Below are 21,678 nucleotides of genomic sequence, written 5' to 3'. Positions count from 1 at the left end.
TGGACAATACTGATGTGAAATAAATAAACTCACAGATGTTCTCAACATAATTACAATAATCATTAATTAAAATCATCACTGTTTCAGTTTAGAAAAAAACTAAAACAATAAAATCTTAATCCCTTAATAGAATATTTTTAATTATAAACTTCTGCCTGTTCAGATGTCCTCTCTACTCAATAACATGATATTACATATAAGTGCAACAAAACATGTCTTCCAGGGTCCTCCGTGGGACATTTCTACACCTCTACCAATATCAAAATCAAAGCTTCGCCCTCGTCTATCTACAGCTGAACCGAGGAGTCCACCCTCCACAGGAACCTGAAGCCATTCCCCACAGCGACTCGAGGGAAGCCACTCAAGCATCCCTCTGTTACATCAATGCTAGCCATGAACGGAGCGCAAGAATTTGCTTGATGATCTGCCTGTCTCACATGAACTAATTCACTCTTTTAAGAAAAGTTTTAAAAAAATCCTGAGGAAGAAGAGGAAAGCAACACGGTGAAGAAGGATTTAGGAAAGTCACATTTGAAACTTGTAAAGAGTTATTTAATGGTTATTTATATTTTTCTGTTTAAAAGTGAGATGTTTTACTCTGTAGTTGAGCAGTTTCTGTGTTGTGTGTGTCCCTGAGTCATAGATAGAGTTATAATTAACCGTGCAGAAACTCACCAGGCGTTATTTGCTGCCACCCTGAGGATGGAAAAGCACACAGCACACAGACAGTTGCATCTCTGCAAGTGTCCTGCAACACATTTAAAGGATCATTACAACCTGTATCAGTTTCCTGTTTCCATCCTTTCTTTAGCTCTTTAAACTGCTATAAATACAATAAGTACAGATTTTAACCTGCTAGAAAATGGTCACAGATAACAACAGAGACTCTCAGCTTTCTAGACAGACATGGTGATGCACCGGTGAGGGATAAACGGGATGAAGTGAAGCTCCACTCAGGTGTTGTAACCTGGCTACGACAGCAGAGGGAGACAGAGAGTCTTCAAATGTCCAGTAACAAAGTTCCCACATCAGAAAGATGTTATCATCAAGTGCTTCCTGAAATAAACCACAAAGTCTTTTTAAAGAGGAAGGAGGAGGGTGCAGTCACTGTAGAGCATCTAAGAGGCTCCATGATAACAATCAACACATGACAAATGTTTTCTTACTTCTGAGTTGCAATCAATCACTAACATGATCAAGCTTAATTCACTTACTTCCTGGTTGTCTTTGTGCAGTAGCATCATTCAGGGTTAGCAATCCAAACTATTTTCAGTTGCAGTTTGAAAACGATCTCAGATATTTTGCCCACTATTGCTTGGCCCTGCACCTTTAGGCCCCGCTGTACGGGGCGGCTGTAGCTCAGGAGGAAGAGCAGTCGTCTTTCAACCGGAAGGTAGGTGGGTCGATTCCAGGCTTCCACTGACTGTATGCCGAAGTGTCCTTGGGCCTATCGGGGTGTGTGTGTGTGTGTGTGTGTGTGTGTGTGTGTGTGTGTGTGTGTGTGTGTGTGTGTGAGAGAGAATGGGTGAATGTAACAAGTAGTGTAAAGCACCTTGAGTGGTCAATCTGACTGGAAAAGCGCTATATAAGTACGAGTCCATTTACCGTTTAGGCTGTTTAAAATGCATCTGGGTGTTGTGACCTTTTCAAAGCCATGAAGAGCTGGAGCTCAAAAACCTGCAACTGCTGCATTCATTTGATGTGGGACTAAAAGCTGCAGCAGCAGTTGGCCGTGTTTTTTTGTTTTTTTAATGTGTAAAATGGATTTAATTGCAACTGTAATGTAATAAAAAATACCATTAGAGCTGTGTAATGGAGTGGTGGACAGCACTGTGACCCCACAGCAAGAAGGTTCCTGGTTGAAACCTCGGCTGGGGAATCTGTGTGGAGTGTACATGTCCTCTCAGGATACTCTGGCGTCTTTTAACAGTCCAAAAACCAGCATGGCAGGTTAATTTGTGCTCCTATATTCTCCCTAGAAGTGAATGTGACCATGTGTTGACCCTGCAAAGGACTGATGACCTCTCCAGCAGCCCTGACCTGGTAATTTGTAATTTAATGTCTTTCTGGGAGTATTAAAGATTTTTCATTTTATATATATATATATATATATACCTCTGAAGGTGGTAGAGAATAACCGAGCTAAGATCCTGTGGGACTTACAGATCCAGACCGACAAAATGGTAATGGCAAACCAGCCGGACATTGTGGTGATGGACAAACAGCAGAGGAAAGCCGTTGTGGTTGACATCGCAATACCAAGCGATTGTAACATCAGGAAAAAGGAACATGAGAAACTGGAGAAATACCAAGGCCTGAAAGAAGAACTTGAGAAGTCCTGGAAAGTGAAGGCAGCAGTGGTGCCCGTGGTCATCGGAGCACTCGGGGCAGTAACCCCCAAACTGGAAGAGTGGCTACAGCAGATCCCAGGATGAACCTCAGGCATCTCGGTCCAGACTAGTGCAGTCCTAGAAACAGCGAAGATACTGCACAGAACCCTCAAGCTCCCAGGCCTCTGGTAAAGGACCCGAGCTTGGATGGATGAGAGACCGCCCACGGAGGGCGAGGGGACAATTTATATATATATCGTAATTAAATTATATATTATAAATATTATATCAACAAAGAATAAACCATTATAACATAGATATTTTTATCAGCTTTGGTGAGTTAACTTATAAATTTAGATCTTCATCTACCCTGTGGCTGTTTTTATAACAATATATTTCCATAAATGTCATTTAATGTGTCAGCATGGGCCGACACACCTGTACAGGTTCTGTTACTAAAGATTCAGACCTGGAAGCAGGTGAATAAGAACCTAAATGTTGTCTCTGATGGGGCAGATTTTCCTGCGCCCGGTCATGTCTGCCATTTTAAAAGGTGTGGTGCTGGAGCAGGAAGAGAAGAAGAAGAGGAGGCTGACCAGCCAGCGGCTCTGAGGCGGAAGGATTTATGAGAGGTGAACGTCCGGTCCCAGGACACTAACACAGAGCAACAGGTAGGTGAACCTGTGGGATCTATTTATTTATTTTTACCAAACCTGACTGAAGTGTGTTCGTACGTTGGACGGTTATCTGACGTTACGTTGTGATTATTAGCCGCCCTCCATTTGAAAATGGCCACAGACGAGCTGTCGTCCAAGCTAAGCCGTCGGCTACAGATCGAGGAAGGAGCCGAGGACCCGGTCGCTTTGGACCGGAAGCAGCCGGACGACTCTGAGGAGAAGCCGGCGGTGGCCAACGCTGACCCGGAGCTGGGAGCTCTGCTGGTGCGGCGAGGGGAGCTGAACGAAGGGCAGGGCGAGCACGTCCAGCCCAGCATGAAAGTCTTCAACCCCTACACGGAGTTTAAGGAGTTTTCCAGAAAACAGATCAAAGACATGGAAAAGATGTTCAAAGAGTGAGTATGAGGCTGTCTGTTACTGGTATTTTACAGGTTTACACCAACAACCGTCATGTGGTGGTTTTTCTTTAATAAAAAAAAAGAAGAAGGAGATTACGGAAGTAGTGAACAGTGGTTCCTTTCATTTCTTGGCTTTAAACCAAATAAGGAGAGAAAGAGGAAAAGAAAAACCAGCAGAGGGTCCGGGGTGGTCCCTGAACGCCTCTTAGCTTCTTATTATGTTTGAGGTGAGCAGAGACTCGTTTCTTAATTAATTTATGTTAAATCCAACTCAGCAAAGCCACAAAGGAGATGATGTGAGAAACATTTAGTTTTTCTCGTTTGTTGCTGTTCTCCAGCTTCCTGCTCCTTCAAACAGAAAAACTTCTGTTCATGCTTCTTTTTCCTAAATAAACATTTTGCATGGAAAGTCCAACTCTTCAAAGTTTTACATTTTAAACTCGTCTGGTCCGTGTATCTTCTGTTCATTTAATATTTAAATCAGAATCAGAAATAATCTTTCTTTTCAGAAATCTAAAACAAACTAAAATTAGAGGTGTTTTTCTCTCTGATACCGATACAGATACCTGAGGTCCAGATATCTGCCGATACCGAGCACCAATCTGATACCTGTTATTTTTTTAAGAGGTCTATGAAATTTATAATTTCATTATATTTATTACAGACTATAATGTTACTGTCATTGGATGGCCTAGCATAGCCAAAGTGAAAAACTTGGAACAAGTTGAGGGCCGGACTGGTTAATTTAAATAATAATATATAATATATAATAATTAAATAAAAAAACAAACAAAAACAAAGTGAAAATAAAATCTGTTGCATTTATTTCTTATGACTTGGAGTAATTTCAAGTGAAAACATTTTTCTACAAGCTTAACAACATTAATCTGATCTTGATTAGAAGCATCCAGCTGGATATTTTTTCATCATGGACGATGAGACGTTTATCCTGGAAGTGGAGAATCACAAGATTCTCCACTTCTGTGATTTCGTTATCTCGCGGACCCATCCAGGCGGACTGCACTCGCAAGCGCTACGCACACGCTTACGCACCTGACACGCTACGCACACGCTTACGCACCTGACATGCCACGCACCTGACAGGCTAGCACCTGACATGCTACTCATACGCTACGCACCTGACACGCTCCTCACCTGACACGCTACGCACACGCTCCTCACCTGACACGCTCCTCACCTGACACGCTACGCACCTGACACGCTACGCACCTGACACGCTACGCACACGCTCCTCACCTGACACGCTACGCACACGCTTATGCACCTGACATGCCACGCACCTGACACGCTAGCACCTGACACGCTACTCATATGCTACGCACCTGACATGCTCCTCACCTGACACGCTACGCACACGCTTACGCACCTGACACGCTACACACACGCTTACGCACCTGACATGCCACGCACCTGACACGCTCCTCACCTGACACGCTCCTCACCTGACACGCTCCTCACCTGACACGCTACGCACCTGACATGCTACGAACACGCTACGCACCTGACATGCTACGAACACGCTACGCACCTGACATGCTACGAACACGCTACGCACCTGACACGCTACGCACCTGACACGCTCTGCCTCTGACTCGTTCTGCCCCAGACATGCTTTTTTGGTAGTTGCATGAAGGGGTCCACGAGTAAAAAGGTGGAGAAGCACTGCTTCAGGGCGTAGATGTAACTGAGCCAGAACTGATCTTTGGTCCTTAAATGATCAATATGCTGTCGTTCAGCAGCGAAGTGGGTGGAGAGCTGACTTGGTGTAAAGCGAGTTGCAGCTGGGAGAATTGTTAGTCATGCTGCTTGATTCTGCTTGTTCACACTGTTACACAGAGATGTGCAGACTGAGACCAGCCAGATAGCGACCCAACACCAAAAACTGTTCCTACCAAGACTCACCAGTAGGTGGAGCTCTGTGTCTTTCTGTCCTCAGTGCAGGTCCAGGAGGTTGGACCTGTTAAATCTGTACTTTTTTGTCATATGACCGTTTTTTGTTTGTTTGTTTGTTTGCTACAAATCTGTTTTTGTTTGATAAACCATGAAAAATCAGATGATGGTTTGAATCTGATAATAGAAAAGTATTTATCCCATAAAACGGACGGGCCGGCGCTGAGGTTGTTGCAGTATATGTATGTCATAAATAAAAGAAAAAAATCATGTTTGGGGGGGTTTGGTTGTAATAAAATATTTTTTTAAATTCAGATTTGATTATTTTTTTCTATTTTTTGGACTCAAAATGTTAATAAAATAGGTTAAAGTGGAAAAAAAGATCAGATCATGTTAGTGTTTTATGTGAATCAAATCAAAGGAATTCATCCAACCAAAATAGTCTCAGACTCTTCAGGATTTTCAGGACTTTGCTAATTTAATAGATGGTTAATATCTAATAATTAAACCCCTATTTACAGCAATAACTGCCACCACTCCATAACAAATAATAGAAACCGCGTTCAGGTTCACGTTGTCTTGCTGAATTATGTTAAGTTTTACCTGGAAAAAGAAGCTGCCTGGAGGGAAGTAGAGACTGCAACGAAACCTGTTTTATTTTTTAACCCTGAAGACTCCGTCAGACCTCCGACGCCCGCGAGCGCCGTTGCATTCATCAGCAGTGTCTCAGGAGCGGTGGTGTGTAGCTCTGTGGGGTAAATGTGATGGATAGCTACCCTTTAGATGATCTATGGAAGTTTTCCAGCATTTCTATCCGTCCAGGAGGTTTACAATCCAGCCACTAAATGTAGTTTTATTCAGAGACTCTATCTGGTAAATCCACAATGATCCATGATAACAGCATTATTTATCACATTTCACCATAAAAACATCACCATCACTACTATGTTGCTAAGAGACCTCTATTTAGACCTGGACATGATGATGAAGCCACTTCCTGTCAGACTTTCCACCAATCAGAGAGCTTAGATTGACGGTAACGTCCAATCAGGAGCAGCCAAAGATCAACCAGTGAGCAGAAAGTTCTATGTGTGTGTGAAAAGAAGAAAAATAATGCTCCTCTATGGCTGGAATAAAGCCAAGAAGACGTTTCTGATGCACGGTGGCGCCACAAAGCAGCTGAGCTGGAGTTGGTTTAGTGAGGATAGCAGGTAGATAATAGCCTTTATTAGTACACGTCTCATACTGTACACTTTAATACTGTGTTGTTACTCTTCTAGCTTCTATCAGGCTTTAATAGTACTTTTTACTTGTACTATTCTAATCTTTTAACAACAATGATTATCACCAGTAAAATTTAGTTGTAATTTCCTCTTTATCTTAAAATAAAAATACCTTAAAACACTAAATACCTCCTCTGGTACAGAGATAAATTTTCGGATATTTTAAATAGTATTTGTGTGAAATGTATTTACACATTTTTATGATGGAGACCTTTTTCTTTGTTTCCTGTTTCCACCCCCAGTTTACCGGATGTAAAGGTACCTGTGCTTTGTGGGCTGAGCCTGTGTGTGCAGCTGCATGTAGGTTGTATTTGTGTTTTTTCTTTCAGTGTGAAGTGTGTTGCCTGTTTAGCTCAGTCAGATGCAGGTATTGATAGGTTTCTCTCTGTTGGCAGGTTCTCCACATTCCTCTGACTTACATGGTAAAAATCTTGAGCAGTAGCATGTTGTGTGCTTAGCTGAAAGCTGTCTCCTCTAAACCTGGAACATGTCGGAGCAGCTGCAAACATTTCTACAATGCATGAGATTTCTGAACTTGCTTGTCTGTGATGGTGGACGCGACCAGCTGTGAAGCTCAGCACCAATGCTGCCGTGCATCCACTCAGGCCCCTGATGAGCTTTAACAAAGCCTTGCTGTTGTTTCTTCAGCCCTCATCCTGTTGCAGCCGGACTGTTGTGTTTTTATCTTGGAACAGTTAGAATATGAAGTCTGAAGTGGTTTTTATGCATTAGCTTGTTGCTGAAAGACGTTTCCAGATTTTCACTGATGTCCACACCGTCAACGTCCGAGCTTCCATTTAACTGGAAGTTTATGTGGCGTTTTCTTCTCTGAATGTCCCAGCAGGGACATAATCTCCCTTTATTCTACATTTAATGCCCCAGAGTCAGAGATTAATCATCTTTCTAATAGAAAAATGCCTCGACCTAACAAACTATCCTGATCTATGATCAGTGACCGTCACTGGAGCTCCGTTTCCACCAGACGGGACGGAGCTTTTTCCGTTTCCACTGGGATCGGTGTCAGAATTCGGTTAGGTGGAGCCTGACACTGCCATCCGTTGATTGGTTGAAAGAATCGTCACTTCCTGTGTGACTCAGCAATAAGACCAAAGCAGGAACAGCTGCGTTATGGATTTATTGTGTAAACATCACATGACAGGAAGGAAGAAGACCATCTGCTGGATGTGCACCATTTTCCCCCGTTGGTTCTGGGTCACCTTCTTCTTTATGATTAAAGGAAAAAGTCGCAGTGCTATGACATCACACTGTGGTACGGTTGCCGTACAGACCTGCACACCCTGATGGAAACGCGGCTTTAGCCTCATTTCCTACACGGGGTTCAGCTCGGGACGGGACGGTTTGTTTCATCATCACGTCTGAGGATCGTCCTGCCAGAGAACCTCAGAGCGACACCTGAATTTCCTTATTTTATTTTTTATTTTGTGTGTGAGAAACTTTAACCAGGTGTGTGTTTTTAAATTGCATTTATGATGTAACACAGTGCTGCTTTGTGCATGAAAAGTGCTTTATAAATTAATTTGATTGGATGCTTCAAACATTGGTGGACTACAGGGAGTCATACAGGAAGTGCGCCTGGCTGCTTTAAGTGCTGAACACGTCTCATGTTGTAGCGTAAACTCCAGACGTGTCCTTCGCCTTCAGCCTACATGATGATGCATCCAGGAGCAAAGCAGCAGTTTGAGGCCTGGAATCTGGTTTTGTGTTGGGTGATTATCTTTTCATTCCAAACCGTTTCTCTGTGGTGTTTTTAAGGTACGACACTGGTAAAGACAACTACATCGACCTGATGGAGCTGAAACTGATGATGGAGAAGCTCGGAGCTCCTCAGACCCATGTCGGCTTGAAAAACATGATCAAGGAGGTGGACGAGGACTTGGACAACAAGCTGAGCTTCAGAGAGGTGAGAACTTGCTGGAATGGGTGACAGGACGTGTTCCTCTCTGAGTCCAGGTGTCAGGTTTTCCTGTCCTCCACAGTTCCTGCTGATCTTCAGGAAGGCGGCAGCTGGAGATCTGGCGGAGGACAGTGGACTCTGTGTCCTGGCTCGGCTCTCTGAAATAGATGTCTCCACAGAAGGAGTCAAAGGAGCAAAGACCTTCTTTGAAGCTAAAGTAAGTTGATCCCAAACTTTTCAGTTTATGTTGGATAAAAGTCAAGAAACCAACTTTACTGTCTTAAGAGATGGAGACTCACTCAATGTCCTCTTCAGCTCCACCTTCTTCTTAACACAAATATCCAGTCGGCCAACCACATCTCCAATAACAGCTGATGTGCTGCAGGTTTAGTGGTGCAGCAATGAAAAAGGTCCCCCCTCAACCGCTTTCCAGCTGCACCACGTTCCCACCGTTGTTTAACCTTTTTAAACCGGCGTTTGCCGTTATTACTACAATCAATATGATTATAGAAACGAGCCCAGTTCCAATTAAAGCAGCATTTAAAAGCTTCTCAAAGACAAGATTTCTGTTCTAAAAACCAAAGTAGTAAAGCCTGATTTTATCATAGTTACACAGGACCACAGATAAAATAAATGACAGTTGTCTTGATGTTTGATCCGTAATTTCACTCACTGAATCAGTGTAGAAATCCCTTTAGAGAGTAAAACTGTCCCTTAGTAAAGCAGGTAAATCCAGATTTTTCTTTCCAGCAGTGCAGACAGGCTGGCTGGAATCAGCTCCGACTGATGTGTCCTCACCTAACAGCTGTGCTTCCTGTTGGACAGGTCCAGGCCATCAGCGAGTCCAACCGGTTTGAGGCGGAGATCCGTCAGGAGCAGGAGGCCAAGAAGAAGCAGGCCGAGGAGCAGAAACAAAGACGAGCAGCTTTCAAAGAGCTGCAGTCGGCCTTCAAGTAGCCTCCTCTGTCTTCGCTCCCCGTGCTCTACGAATGCTGTCCGTGTTCTGACCCGGTTCGCTCCAGATTCGCTCCAAGTCTGACACATTTAGGTCCAAATCGTCAGTCATGCTGCGTTGGTAGAGCAGAAGACGTCTTCACTTAGTCCCTGTTCAGCCTTCAGACCGTGTAGCTAGCTGCTAGCGTTAGCCTCCAGGACGTCAACGCGGAGCCAGACGTGCCAACAATCCCTTACACACCTGATTCATACGTTAATCTTCCACTGCTTCACCTTTTCTCCTTCATACGAATGATTCATGCAAATTTCAAGCTTCAGGATCAAATCAGTATTATTTAGTTTGCTCCACGGTTCTTCCTTTAATGTTTATCACTGTGTTAATGCCAGAAGAAGAGGAGTAACTCTTCTTCTTTACAGACTGATCGAACCAGCCTTGAATAACTAACTGTAGTATTTATGGAGGTCCTGAGATCCAGCTCACGTTGGAGCTGGTGTTTTACTTCAGTCAGGTACAGCTTCATCTTTTAGCCAAGAGATTTGCACAATTTGCACCTACTTGGTTATTGGAGTGTTTTTTAATCCAGAAGTAATCAAGTCAATCGTTAGAAATTAGTTGTTAATCCTGGTGATAGATGGACAATCAGATGAATTAATATGCTCACTTTTTAAAAAAAATACTAATCTTTTACAAAAAAAAAGGCATAAACATTACAGATAGGATGAGGTTCAGTTTGTTGATGAAATGATGTGAGGACGATGGGTCAGCTTTGATCCTCTCCTAATCTGCATTTCAAAGTGTCCTTGGACGAGACCGAACCCTGACCAGCGAGGGTTGAGTGTGTCTCGGTAGTCCTACTGCAGGCCTTCAGACGGCGACCAGAACGGTCATAACATCCATCTGCAGCTCTGGAACGTAGAGCAGAGGCGGTAATGTTTTTAAAAGGGAGCAACCACTTATTTCCTACGTTTTTTTAATAAGGGAACAACAAATCTATTAAAACTGCTTGTTTGTATATGAGGAAAAATAAAAGCTAACATATTTTAATGGACGTGGCGTTGCACTGTGAGGAAACTACTACATTAGTTTTGTTTTTAACATTCTGCTGTCCAGATGTGCGATTGCGATCAGCTGAACTATAAATTCTGTGAAAGTGAAAGACTTTGCTGTAGAGTGTTTCCGTTATTGATCCTGTGCTATAAACATCCTGCAGTTGGTTTATTTTTATGTTCCATCATAAGACAAACACAGCGTCATGTTTTAAAAGCAGTTAGAGATGTACATAAAAGGGCTTTAAATACAAGTCTGATCATGATACGATGTCTGCGGTCGCTGGGTTACCATGCGATGTTTGTCAGATTCAGGATCCAGCGATCAATACGAGACAATCAAACATCAATCACAGTTATTCCTAAAGGGTTTCTGCTGTGCATCTTACAGATGTTTATTGCATTAATGTTTTAGGGATATTTTCCATTTACATCGACACCTTCAGGTCCATTGATCGCCCGTCGTACACAATAAACTCTTGGTTCTCTCTCTTCATGCTTTTCAGGGTCGTCATCTTCGCAAAAATCTGATAAAAGTTTTTTTTTATGAAACCAGATTCTACTCAGGACAGTTTTCTTGTTAAATGTTTGTTAGAAGCCACTTTAAAATGTGTCTGATATCATTTAAGCTCTTACTCTACTGAAATGCTCTGTCCATGTATGCAAACACGTTGAGTCAAATGTTTGATTAATAAAATTATGATTGAAAATCATGAATCATTACAAGTTTTTATTTAATTCTGAATCTAATTTCTAATCACAGATTTCATGTTTGGAAAGTTGCTGATAGTGATGATTCTGAGACCTTTTGCATCCCTTCATGACAATCTGAGCTCAGTCTTCTGCCCCCTGGTGGACATCTTTTGCACTACAATCATTTTGACATCACAGTAATAAACGGTAAATTTACAAAAAAATATATATTTTTTACATTTTGTTAAAGGGCTAAATAAAGACTTGAGATTAAAAATGTAATTTTCTCCCCATTTTTAGTTGGGTTGGGGTTTAAAGGGTTAAATCGTCCTCTTGTGTCCATCTGAACCGTGTACACTAAGGGCCACTTTCAGGGCTCTCAAATGACACGACTCAGTAGTATCACTGTCTTTCTGCTCCAAGCGATGGCTAATGTTTTCAGACTGCCTCTCATGAAGGACCAGCACAACACAGGTAGGAAAAGCCTGGTTCATGTATAAATTCAGTACAAAGAACTAAATGAGGGGAAGGATTTCAGCCGACTGGAGAATGATCAAAGATGCACAGATTCTATGTGATGTTTGTAGCTTTAGATTTTGCATTTAATGGGTTGTAATACAACATCAGTCCTTATAATATTGGATATTTCTCCATGTTATTGAGTTTGAAAGTAATTCTCCTTTTCAAATTAAATAAAACCAAATATAGCAAACGGTTCAAAGTCATGCAAACTATAGGTTTGAGCTTTAAATTAAGAGGTAGAACGTTTCTTAATTTTCCTTGGTTTATTACCGGTTTCTAAGTCTAATATTAGTAGAAATAATAATCATTTAAGATTTAGTTCATTGTTTTTATGGTGTGGACCACAATGGTTTAACCCTTTACTGCTGTATCTGAAACAGTTTTTGAGACCTTTTGCATCACTTTATGGTAAAGCTTTGCTCAGAACCCCGTTGAACACAATCTGATACCAGTCTTCTGCCCCCTGGTGGACACCTTTTGCACTACAATCATTTTGACATCACACGTGATAAACGATTTTCACTTGGTTTGGGCTTGAAAGGGTTAAATTGGAGGTTGTGGCTCAGGAGGAAGAACGGTCATTTACTAACCAGAAGGTTGGTGGATTGATCCCTGTCTTCCCCAGACTAGATGCTGAAGTGTCCTTGGTCAAGACACTGACCCCCCACGCTGCCTCAGATGTATCAGTGTGTAAATGTGTGTCATGGTTTGAGAGGGCTAGAAATGCGCTATATAAGTAAGTTCAAGTCCATTTAAACATTGAAGTGTTCATATTTTCTACTTTATTTATTTTAAAGGGATTTAAAAATATAAAACATAATTATGCGCAGAGTTAGCCTAGCAGCTACGATGCAGCTGTTGTCCTAGTTTGTTATTGCTGAAACAATTTCAAATTAGAAAAAAATGGTTTTCTTTCAGATTCTAAAGAAATTGACACAAACTTCCTGAATGCAACCTCAACCTTTTGTAACCTCAAGAGGAAACAAATTTCTTTCTCATGACAAGTCACAGCAGGCGGATATCTTGAGAAAACAAAAGGCCGATTTCTCCAGATAACGAGACAAACGAACTTGTTGCGTGAAAACGAGCTTTGTGATCTTGAGATGCATCATGTGGTTCATTTACTTCTCATCCAATCATCATGAAGTTAGATTTGTTGGGCATGCATATAAATTTATATTTACCACACACACAGCTACATCATGTAATTTTGCGCATTCACACATCGATAAACTCAATTATATGACCACGTATGCATCTACACAGCTTTTAAGAAAGTGGCCACCATAAATCCAGATTATTCTCGAAGAGTAGGACTTAGAAGTAGATGATGTTTGCTTTGAGGAGAAATTCTGCCTAAACCTGAGCCGTCCTGTAGCGTCTTAGATGGGCTTTATTTGGCTGTTATCAGTCTTAAGCTCAATTTCCTGAATTAGCTGCTTTCTCACAGATATTTAAAGGAGTTTGGACCCACAAATCACCACCATATATACATCTAAATGTACATAACCCTTCCTCATGCTTTATGCATGATGAAAGGAGGCATTTTAGACTTTTTTGGGCAGTTTTGACAGCTTCTGTTTATTGTTGCTCAACTGCACCTCAAGTCTTTTGTGTACACTCCCACACACTGATGGCATCAATTATGCAGATCTAGCTATCTGTTTCCACACTGCTGTATCTGTGTCTGCTCTGCTCTCTGAAATCACTATTCCCCTGAAATCAGTTTGACTCATCGTGCCCTTACTTCCCCTCTTCCAGCCACCCACCATGCAGCCGGAGCTGGGGCTTCACTCTAGGTCACCAGGTACCTCCGTTCATCCTTTGATGAGTCTTTTATTCCAGCCACGTCTCCTTCATTCAGGCTTTCCTTTCATAAGATTCAGTCTGTTTGACGTGTTTGTTTTTGGTCGTTTTTCCTGACAGATAATGGAGTCAAAGCTGAAACATCTGTAGGTGACTTAAACCCCATTCGGGCCTCCAGGACTCACAACGAGCTTCACAAAGAACTGCTACTGGCTCACAAAAAGTGCGTACTTTACAAACACAAAAGATCCTCCTGAAATATGAACGAGTGCATTCTAAGACTTTACTACAAATATTTCCTCTTTCTAAAAGTTAGAGCACGAAATAAGAGCAATCAAGCTGTTTTATACTGTTTATAATGGTGCACCTATCTTTTGGCTTGGTTTGCTTCCACACTGAACTTTACCGAAGTGGACCAAACTAACTGGACTACGTCATGCAATTACAGCACCTGCTCACTAGGGGGGATATTCCCCAAAACAATCACTGACCAAGAAGACAGATGAAGAAAATCCAGCTCATTGATCGGCCAGGACCAAAAAATCACTTTTTCACCACAGTGGAGCAACATTAAGTTTATTCAGTCTGGTTCCTGGTTTTACTTCAGTGTTCAGACCTGATTTTCACCAGAATGTGTCCAGTATGAGCAGCAGGAGAGGAGCCAGATATCTGTCATGTTCATCTACATCACTTTCTGTCTTCAGTTCACTGGACACTTTGTCTGCTTTCACACTGCAAGTGAACCGCACCAGGATGTACTTGCAAATTAAATGAGACATCTGGTTTTCAAGTGGATTAGAGTTTGCTTCTTTGGTCCACACCAGAGTACGAATGAGCATTCACACTGCACCAAATGAACCGGACTATCTGTGGAAGTGGATCAGGGTTCGTTTAAAGCAGACCAAAGAGCACCAGTGTAAAGCCAGGGAGCCCGGCCAGGGATGATGAAGTTTGGTGCAGTTTGGTACGATAAACCCTGATCTTGTTTGTGTCTCTATAGCCAACCCTACCCTAACCTGGTAGGCAGCATGTCACCAGGTGGCGATAGATGCATCAGCCACACAATAGTGACCCGTTCCTTAAATAATGACCAAGAGTGCAACCCAGAACCAAAGGAGGAGAATGGTGGACATCCAAGAGTTTGTCTTCTTTTTTCTTCTTATGTGGCTTTTAAAAACAATAAATGCTCCGTATATTTAAACTTGGATCTTTGCTCTGTTGAGCCACACAGGAAGTGATGATTCTTTCCACCAATCAACAGATTGCAGTATGTCAAGCTCCAGCCTTTAAGGTCGGATCAATAAGACTGAGGTCTCAAAGGACGGGTCCCAAAATAAGTTGGACGTTTGAGTTGGATATTCTCCGGACCAGGCTTAAGAGTCACATGATTCAAGTACATATACGCATGAAAGGCCCCAGAGTCTGAAACACCCTGAAGGCCAAGTAGCTCTCCTTTATCTGAACGAAGTTCTGGAGAAATACAGATCCGTGTTGGGATAACTGAAAATATATAAATATCAAAAACTGAAAATGCACCATTGAGGAGGAAGACATTTGTCAGAGAGCCAACAATGAGACCAAAGGTAACTCTCAAGGATCTGAAAGCTGTCCAGCAGACTGATGGTTCTGTCTACATGACCTTGATAAGCAGGGCAACCTACAGAGCTGGACTTTATGGAAGAATGTCCAGAAAACGGCAGTGTTTATAGAAAAGCTCACCACCAAACATGTGGAAGAAGATCCACTGCTTATATGAGACTAAAGTTTAACTTTTGGATCATAAAAACGCCATATTAGATGCAAACCCAACACTTCTCATCCCTCCAAGAACTGCATCCCCACAGTGAAGCATGGTGGTGGCAGCATCATGCTGTGGGGCGGTTTTTCATCAGCAGGGAAACTGGTCAGAACAGAGGGAATGATGGATGGAGCTATATGCAGGGAAATTGATGAGGGGACCTGTTTCTGAGGCTGGTGTGGACGTTCATCTACCAGCAGGACGATAACCCTCAGCATCCTGCAAAGATGACCCCAATTCAACGAAGATTCTGTTTAATTCTATTCAAATAAAATGTTCTGGTGGGGACAAAGGAGAGTGAATCCTTTCACAAGCCACTGTTTCCTGAGTCGCTCATCAAACTGCAGCTATTGCCTCCTCCTCCCTCATTCTTCTGTAATATAGTTCTCATCAACAATACATGAGTGAGTTCCCTGCAATGAAACACCCTCTCTCCATGCCCTCTGGTCCACTGGCAGCATGAACCAATGTAAAGTGATCTGTGTAAGCGGAGGGCTGACTCCAGGACTGAGCTCTACTATTGGCTGGTCGCCGCACTCAGTGAAAGCAACGTGTCTTTATTTTTCTTCGTTTGTTGCTTCCTAATCTGACCTGACGGTTACCATTCACTGCTTCAATCTACCCTGAGATTACAGTTTCTACTAGTTTCATCCATTATGTCAGAGAAGGCAGCTCATTTAGAAAAATGTAGTCATTATATAATATCTGTAGTACGAATGTTTATGAATGGGGTTTCAACAGCTCTTTCCTAATTAAATTATGGTCAATTCCCAAAGCATATCAAGTCCAAATTAGTACATGAGACGCTGTGACAGTTGATTTAACACAATCACTTTCTCACCCTCGAAATGAGCCACTAAATCATTACAATTATCATTTTATTCCTGAGCTTAATCAGTCAGTTAAATGAAACATAATCTGTTCTTTTAAATGTAAAGAATACTACATTCTTTCTAAAGTGTGTTTTATAAATTATGCCGGTACTGATGATTGACATATGTTTAAAGTTTGGACACATTTCACCATTTGATTCAGTGGGAAAGTACGTATATAATAAATGTTCCTGTCAGAAATACAGAGTTCAGTTCAGAAAGTCAATGTCATGCTACTGTAAGGGTTAAATGCTTAGGATACAAAGTTGTCTTCTTTTCTTATCCGACTGATGTTCAATGAGACAAACAACCCTTGACTGTGACAACCCTGAAATGATCTCTTTTCCCACATCTAATCTCCTGTCTGACCATCGAGCTAAGGGCCTGACAAGCTGTGATATCCAGTGTAGACAGGCTGTTCCAAACACACTGGACCAGGGGGTTGAGAGGACTAACATGTCGGGAGTTAAACCAGTGGGCTGCTGTTCCTGCATGATAGCGGTGATGGGGGTTCTTATCGGCCACTAAGTGGTGATTGTGATGCTAAGGTTGGATAGTGCTGTTCTGTCAACATGTGGTGGCTCAACACCTCGTTAAAGGATGGATGTGGGCTTGACTTGTTCATCTTTACTAATTCCAGCTCTTCCTCTTCTGTTGGTGAAGGGGCCTGGTGCTGAGTAGCAGGTCCGAACTTCAGCAGGTGCTGGAGAGGAGGAAAAGGGTGCAGAGCAGTCAGCACGAGGAGGGGCCGAGCAGGACTCCTTTGCAGGACATGCTGCTCAGACGACAGCAGAAACAACTTGAGGTAATAAAGAGTTTTTTCTATCATTTTGGCATGACTGGTCAGCATGAGCAGGACTCTGTTAAACTTGTGGTTTTAATGTTGTGGCTTATTTGTCCAGTGCAGGACAGTGTAATACTTCCCTTGTCTAGAGAAACAAAGTCTGAGATCTGACCACCTTCAAAACATCTTAGAGAGAAATCATCACTTTTTTAGTTATACTTAACAGCAAACACACTGCAAACTGGAGAAAAGTTGATCTGGTTGCCATTTGGGGCAATAAAGAACTGTTTGTAATAAAAAAAACAACATCCTTTTGGTGATGATTAGATGTTTACGGGCAGTAAACATCTAAATTGTGATAATATTAAAAAAAAAAATTCTCACCATCTCTACAAGCATTACTGAGCGTTTGTTTGGTTGTAGATGAAGAAGGAGCAAGATGAGGAGACACGAGGAGAAGCCCAGCTGCTGGAGTTCTTCAGAGTCCGACAGAACCTGAGAAAGATCCACTCAGTCGTCCCGGACAAGGCTGCAAACTCTGCTGTAGATTAGTACAGCCAATGTGTAAAATACTGGAAAATAAACACTTCATGCACACCTTTTTAAAGGAAAACAGTGAGTAACAGATGCTTATGTATGGAGAGAAATTAGACTCAATAATGTCTACAAATCTATAAACCATTTTGCAAGTAACTTTGGATTTTTGCAAATGTGTGTTCGAATCCACACACAAATATCAATACATAAAATAACTTCACACACGCACATATCGCAAACTACACGAACTTGGACATTTTACACACAGTTTTTTTTTTTTTTACCTTCAACCTCACAAATGTGATAATTTTCATGCTAAAAAAAAGTTCTGGTGCAAATAGTTGAATGCGTGTTCAGGCACCTCCTGAGGATCAGATTGCATTTGTGCACAGATCAACTGAGTTCGTGTGGAGTTTTGAGACTTTTAACCTCACACACACATGGGGCGGAGCTAGAGGGGTGTCCAGGATAGGGGTTGCCCACCTATGAAATCTGACTGGACACCCTAGGTGCCATCTAAGGTCACTGACAGGACATTGGAGGAGGAGACCTGCATGGATCACCGGTATCTCTACACCAGTTTGAAGTGAATTATAAAATAGTTTCCTAAATATTCATCCCTTAAAAAAATTGACATGGTTACGTGTTTCTAGAAGAGATTTTTTCCCCCTTACAGGTACAATTACTCATGTAATGTAAGGCTGATGTTAGCTTGAAGCTACGTAGCAGTCCTAATCTAGTTATATGCTAGTACTAGATTAGTTTTAAGCTAATGTGGGGAAACCAGGTCATATTTAGTTTTTTAGTGAGTGTATTTAGGGACTACACATCAACTCAATTCATCAAGATGCTCAAAGAGAGCCTCCGTATCTACGTTACTTAGTGCTGACTAAGCTAGCGCTACATGATCCAGTTTCATTTAAACAGGACGCTTGTATAAAGGTATATGTAAAAGATTATAAAACAATTAAACCAGAATGGAAACGATTAAACAAATATTTTGTTTAAAATAATCATAAGTACATAATTAAACAAGTAAAACAGATAAAAATAATAGAAATACTAAAATACTTGAGAATAAAATTAAACAAGAAGAGTAAATGACTAATTAATTTAATTAAAAACGCATTAAATTAAAAGGCCAGGTTAAAAATATGAGTCTGGGGCCTTTAAAACCTTCAACATGAATTCTTTAAATGTCCTCGCTCCGCAGAAAAACATGTTGGAAATGCATAACAGTGATGGGTACCTTCCTGCACCACATATGGCCACAATACATTAGCATTGTAATTATTGCTACTATTATTGATCCATAGATCTCCTGAGTGCATATTATATAAGCATATGATGAAAAACCTATGAGGAATAAGCGCTGGTTTCTTCCCACTCCCTTTGGACAAAGACTCTATTTTTGTATATTCCTTTAGTTTTCTTTTCCTGTTTTCAATTTGTCTTTATGTTAAAATAAATAATTTAATTAAAAAAAAACTGAAGTTCCTATCAAACCTGTTTATATAGCTCTGATGATTATTGAGTCTAACTTCTCTCCATACTTCTGGAAACGTTTCTGCTTCATCAGGAAGTTTCTTGTGGAGCTCAAACACTGGTTGTATTTTTGCTGAACATTGTTTTGTGATCATTAATGACTTCTCAGATTTAGTCATGTATTTATTACCTGATGTAAATTATTTCTTTGTTTATGGATTTTGTATGAAATTGTATGAAAAAGACGGGAAACCCTGAGCAAATAACAGGTTTAGTCTGAAGTTACACATTTCAAAGAAAATGTCAAATGCTCATGTTGTGTTAATAAAATGTGAATTCACTTCTTCTCGGGGAGCTGGGACTGATATTTTTAGAAAGGGGTGTTGGCAATCCATTGGTCAGTGTTGATGATTGACATCTTGATTCATCAACGAGTCAGAAGATATATATATATATATATATATATATATATATATATATATATATATATATATATATATATATATATATATATATATGATGAGTTTAGTATTCATCTTCCAAAATACCCAGTGGTCTCAACAAACTGTCTGATCCACCTGTAATGCTCTTCCTCATTTATTAAATCCATGTGGCCATCATCATCATCATTATCATCATCATGGCTATTTAAATTAGCAATCTGCTAAATCCAGCATATTTATGACAATATTGTACGTTCATTAATATGCATTGTCCCATTCAAATAAACGATTAAAGTAAAACTATCTGGAGCTCTGCTGCTCCCAATAATTTTCCACCCCGGCTGTCTCGACCACGTCCAGGCAGAAACTCTCCTAAATTAAATCAGACCAATAAATAAAATGTGACAGCCCAAAAAACCACAATGGCCCACCGGGAAAAGGCTTTTTGTCATCAGACAAACAGCAGCATTTTGGACCAGCTGGAGGCTCGTGTTAATAAGCACTAATAATTAGCTAATCTAAAATAAATAAATGGGATTTATTGGGAATTCTCCTGCATAAATAAGTAGTTACTACCAGCAGTAAAGTCATACAGCTGCTTCTCACTGGCAGGTGCGATCTGATCATCCTGCATAGTCCAACCCTTGCATCAGATTTATCGCTTTAGCTCCTCTCACACCCCCCCGCTGGAAGAGGACAACTATTTCCAGTCAAGGACAGAGACTGAAAATAGCCCTCTCTGTGTGTCTATTGTCATTTAGACGAATGAATGCTCTGTATAATCAGAGAATAGCCAATCAGAGAGCCACTCGGTATGTAGAGTACTGGTCTGATTAAAAACCTGGTCATGATGATCCAAAGGTCTTGAAAGCCATGCACGATCTCTTAGATGTTAAATAGTTCCAGTGGCAGTTTTCACCGTTGGCTCTCTGGTTACCATAGAAACCATGTGTATTAGCCACGATTATCAAAGCTATCAGTAATGAGCTGCCTTTTACCTGTCATAAAACAGTTTTAAGATTATTTTTAGAACATAAATCTGAAAACTTGATAATTGTGGATAATATAATGAAAGCAGATGAAATGTATCCCATAGAAAAGAAAGCAACCTCGGCAGGCTGTTTTACAATTTCCTGCTAGCTGCTAGTAGCTAAGTAGCTAGACATGGGACATGACTACAGATGTCACCATTACTTAGTTTCACAATTAATCACGGTAATAATAAAGATTCCTGAACCATGATCCCTGCAACATGCACATGGAGCAAAATCCAAGTTATTTCATAAATCAGATGGGTCATCCTGCAGCCATCCCCCAAAAGTAAGTCTGGAAAACTGTCAGGAACTTCATAAATACTAAGAAAAAGGGTTTTTTTTGTTTGTTTGTTTGTTTGTTTGTTTGTTTGTTTGTTTGTTTGTTTGTTTGTTTGTTTGTTTGTTTGTTTGTTTGTTTGTTTGTTTGTTTGTTTGTTTGTTTGTTTGTTTGTTTGTTTGTTTGTTTGTTTGGTTTTGTTTTGTTTTGTTTTGTTTTGTTTGTTTGTTTGTTTGTTTGTTTTTGTTTTTTGTTTGTTTGTTTTGTTTTGTTTTGTTTTGTTTTGTTTTGTTTTGTTTTGTTTTGTTTTTGTGGATTCGGTTCACAGATTAATCTCTTTGCATTAACGCCAGTGAGGTGTCAAATTCCGGTCCTCGAGGCCACAGCCCTGCAGGTTTTAGATGTTTCCCTGCTCCAACACACCTGACTGAAATGAATGAGTCATTGTGAAGAAGTTGGCCAAAAGCTGTTGGATCCATTAGAATTGAATAAGGTGTTTTGGAGCAGGGAAACAACTAAACTGGGAGCTGGTTCCACAGAGGGGTCCGAGGTTCTGCTTCCTGAGGCCAGACTGGGAGCCGGTTCCACAGAGAGAAACTAACGTTCCTGCTTTTCTATTTGTCTCCCACTACCATTCTAGTCAGCCACACACTGGAAAACGGATCAAAAGCACCCAGGTGGGGCTGGACATCAAACCACCAACGATCAGCCAGGAAGACAATCACTCTTCCACCTGAGCCACAGCTACAACCCCCCCCCCAAGCTGGACACAAAGACAGCTTATACCCCAAAGATAGCGCTGCACATAGGTGCTGCTGTCACTGTCCCACTATTTTTGGGCGTCTGCAGTTATTTCCCATTTATAGATAGCACTCTCTCTTTATTTTCCTCTCTCGCGCTGTCACTCCTCCC

The 21,678-nt window shown here is 41.2% G+C and overlaps 2 protein-coding genes across 2 annotated transcripts; both read left to right on the top strand.

Moving 5' to 3' along the window:
* Positions 1-2,869: 2,869 nt before the first annotated feature.
* efhd2 (EF-hand domain family, member D2) lies at positions 2,870-11,232 on the top strand. Its single transcript, XM_042003047.1, has 5 exons — positions 2,870-3,001; positions 3,102-3,402; positions 8,373-8,520; positions 8,597-8,731; positions 9,340-11,232. The coding sequence occupies exons 2-5, from the start codon at positions 3,119-3,121 to the stop codon at positions 9,469-9,471; spliced, it is 699 nt and encodes a 232-aa protein (XP_041858981.1). The 5' UTR covers positions 2,870-3,001; positions 3,102-3,118; the 3' UTR covers positions 9,472-11,232.
* Positions 11,233-11,290: 58 nt separating this feature from the next.
* On the top strand, positions 11,291-18,597 carry si:ch211-218o21.4 (actin-associated protein FAM107A). Its single transcript, XM_042003049.1, has 5 exons — positions 11,291-11,415; positions 13,492-13,537; positions 13,657-13,759; positions 16,870-17,011; positions 17,414-18,597. The coding sequence occupies exons 2-5, from the start codon at positions 13,501-13,503 to the stop codon at positions 17,540-17,542; spliced, it is 411 nt and encodes a 136-aa protein (XP_041858983.1). The 5' UTR covers positions 11,291-11,415; positions 13,492-13,500; the 3' UTR covers positions 17,543-18,597.
* The last annotated feature ends 3,081 nt before the right edge of the window (positions 18,598-21,678 follow it).

The sequence above is a fragment of the Melanotaenia boesemani genome, chromosome 13 (assembly GCF_017639745.1).
Source record: "Melanotaenia boesemani isolate fMelBoe1 chromosome 13, fMelBoe1.pri, whole genome shotgun sequence".
In the NCBI taxonomy this organism is placed as follows: domain Eukaryota; kingdom Metazoa; phylum Chordata; class Actinopteri; order Atheriniformes; family Melanotaeniidae; genus Melanotaenia; species Melanotaenia boesemani.
Note: the sequence above shows the minus strand (reverse complement) of the source record. Positions and strands in the feature narration are given on the sequence as shown.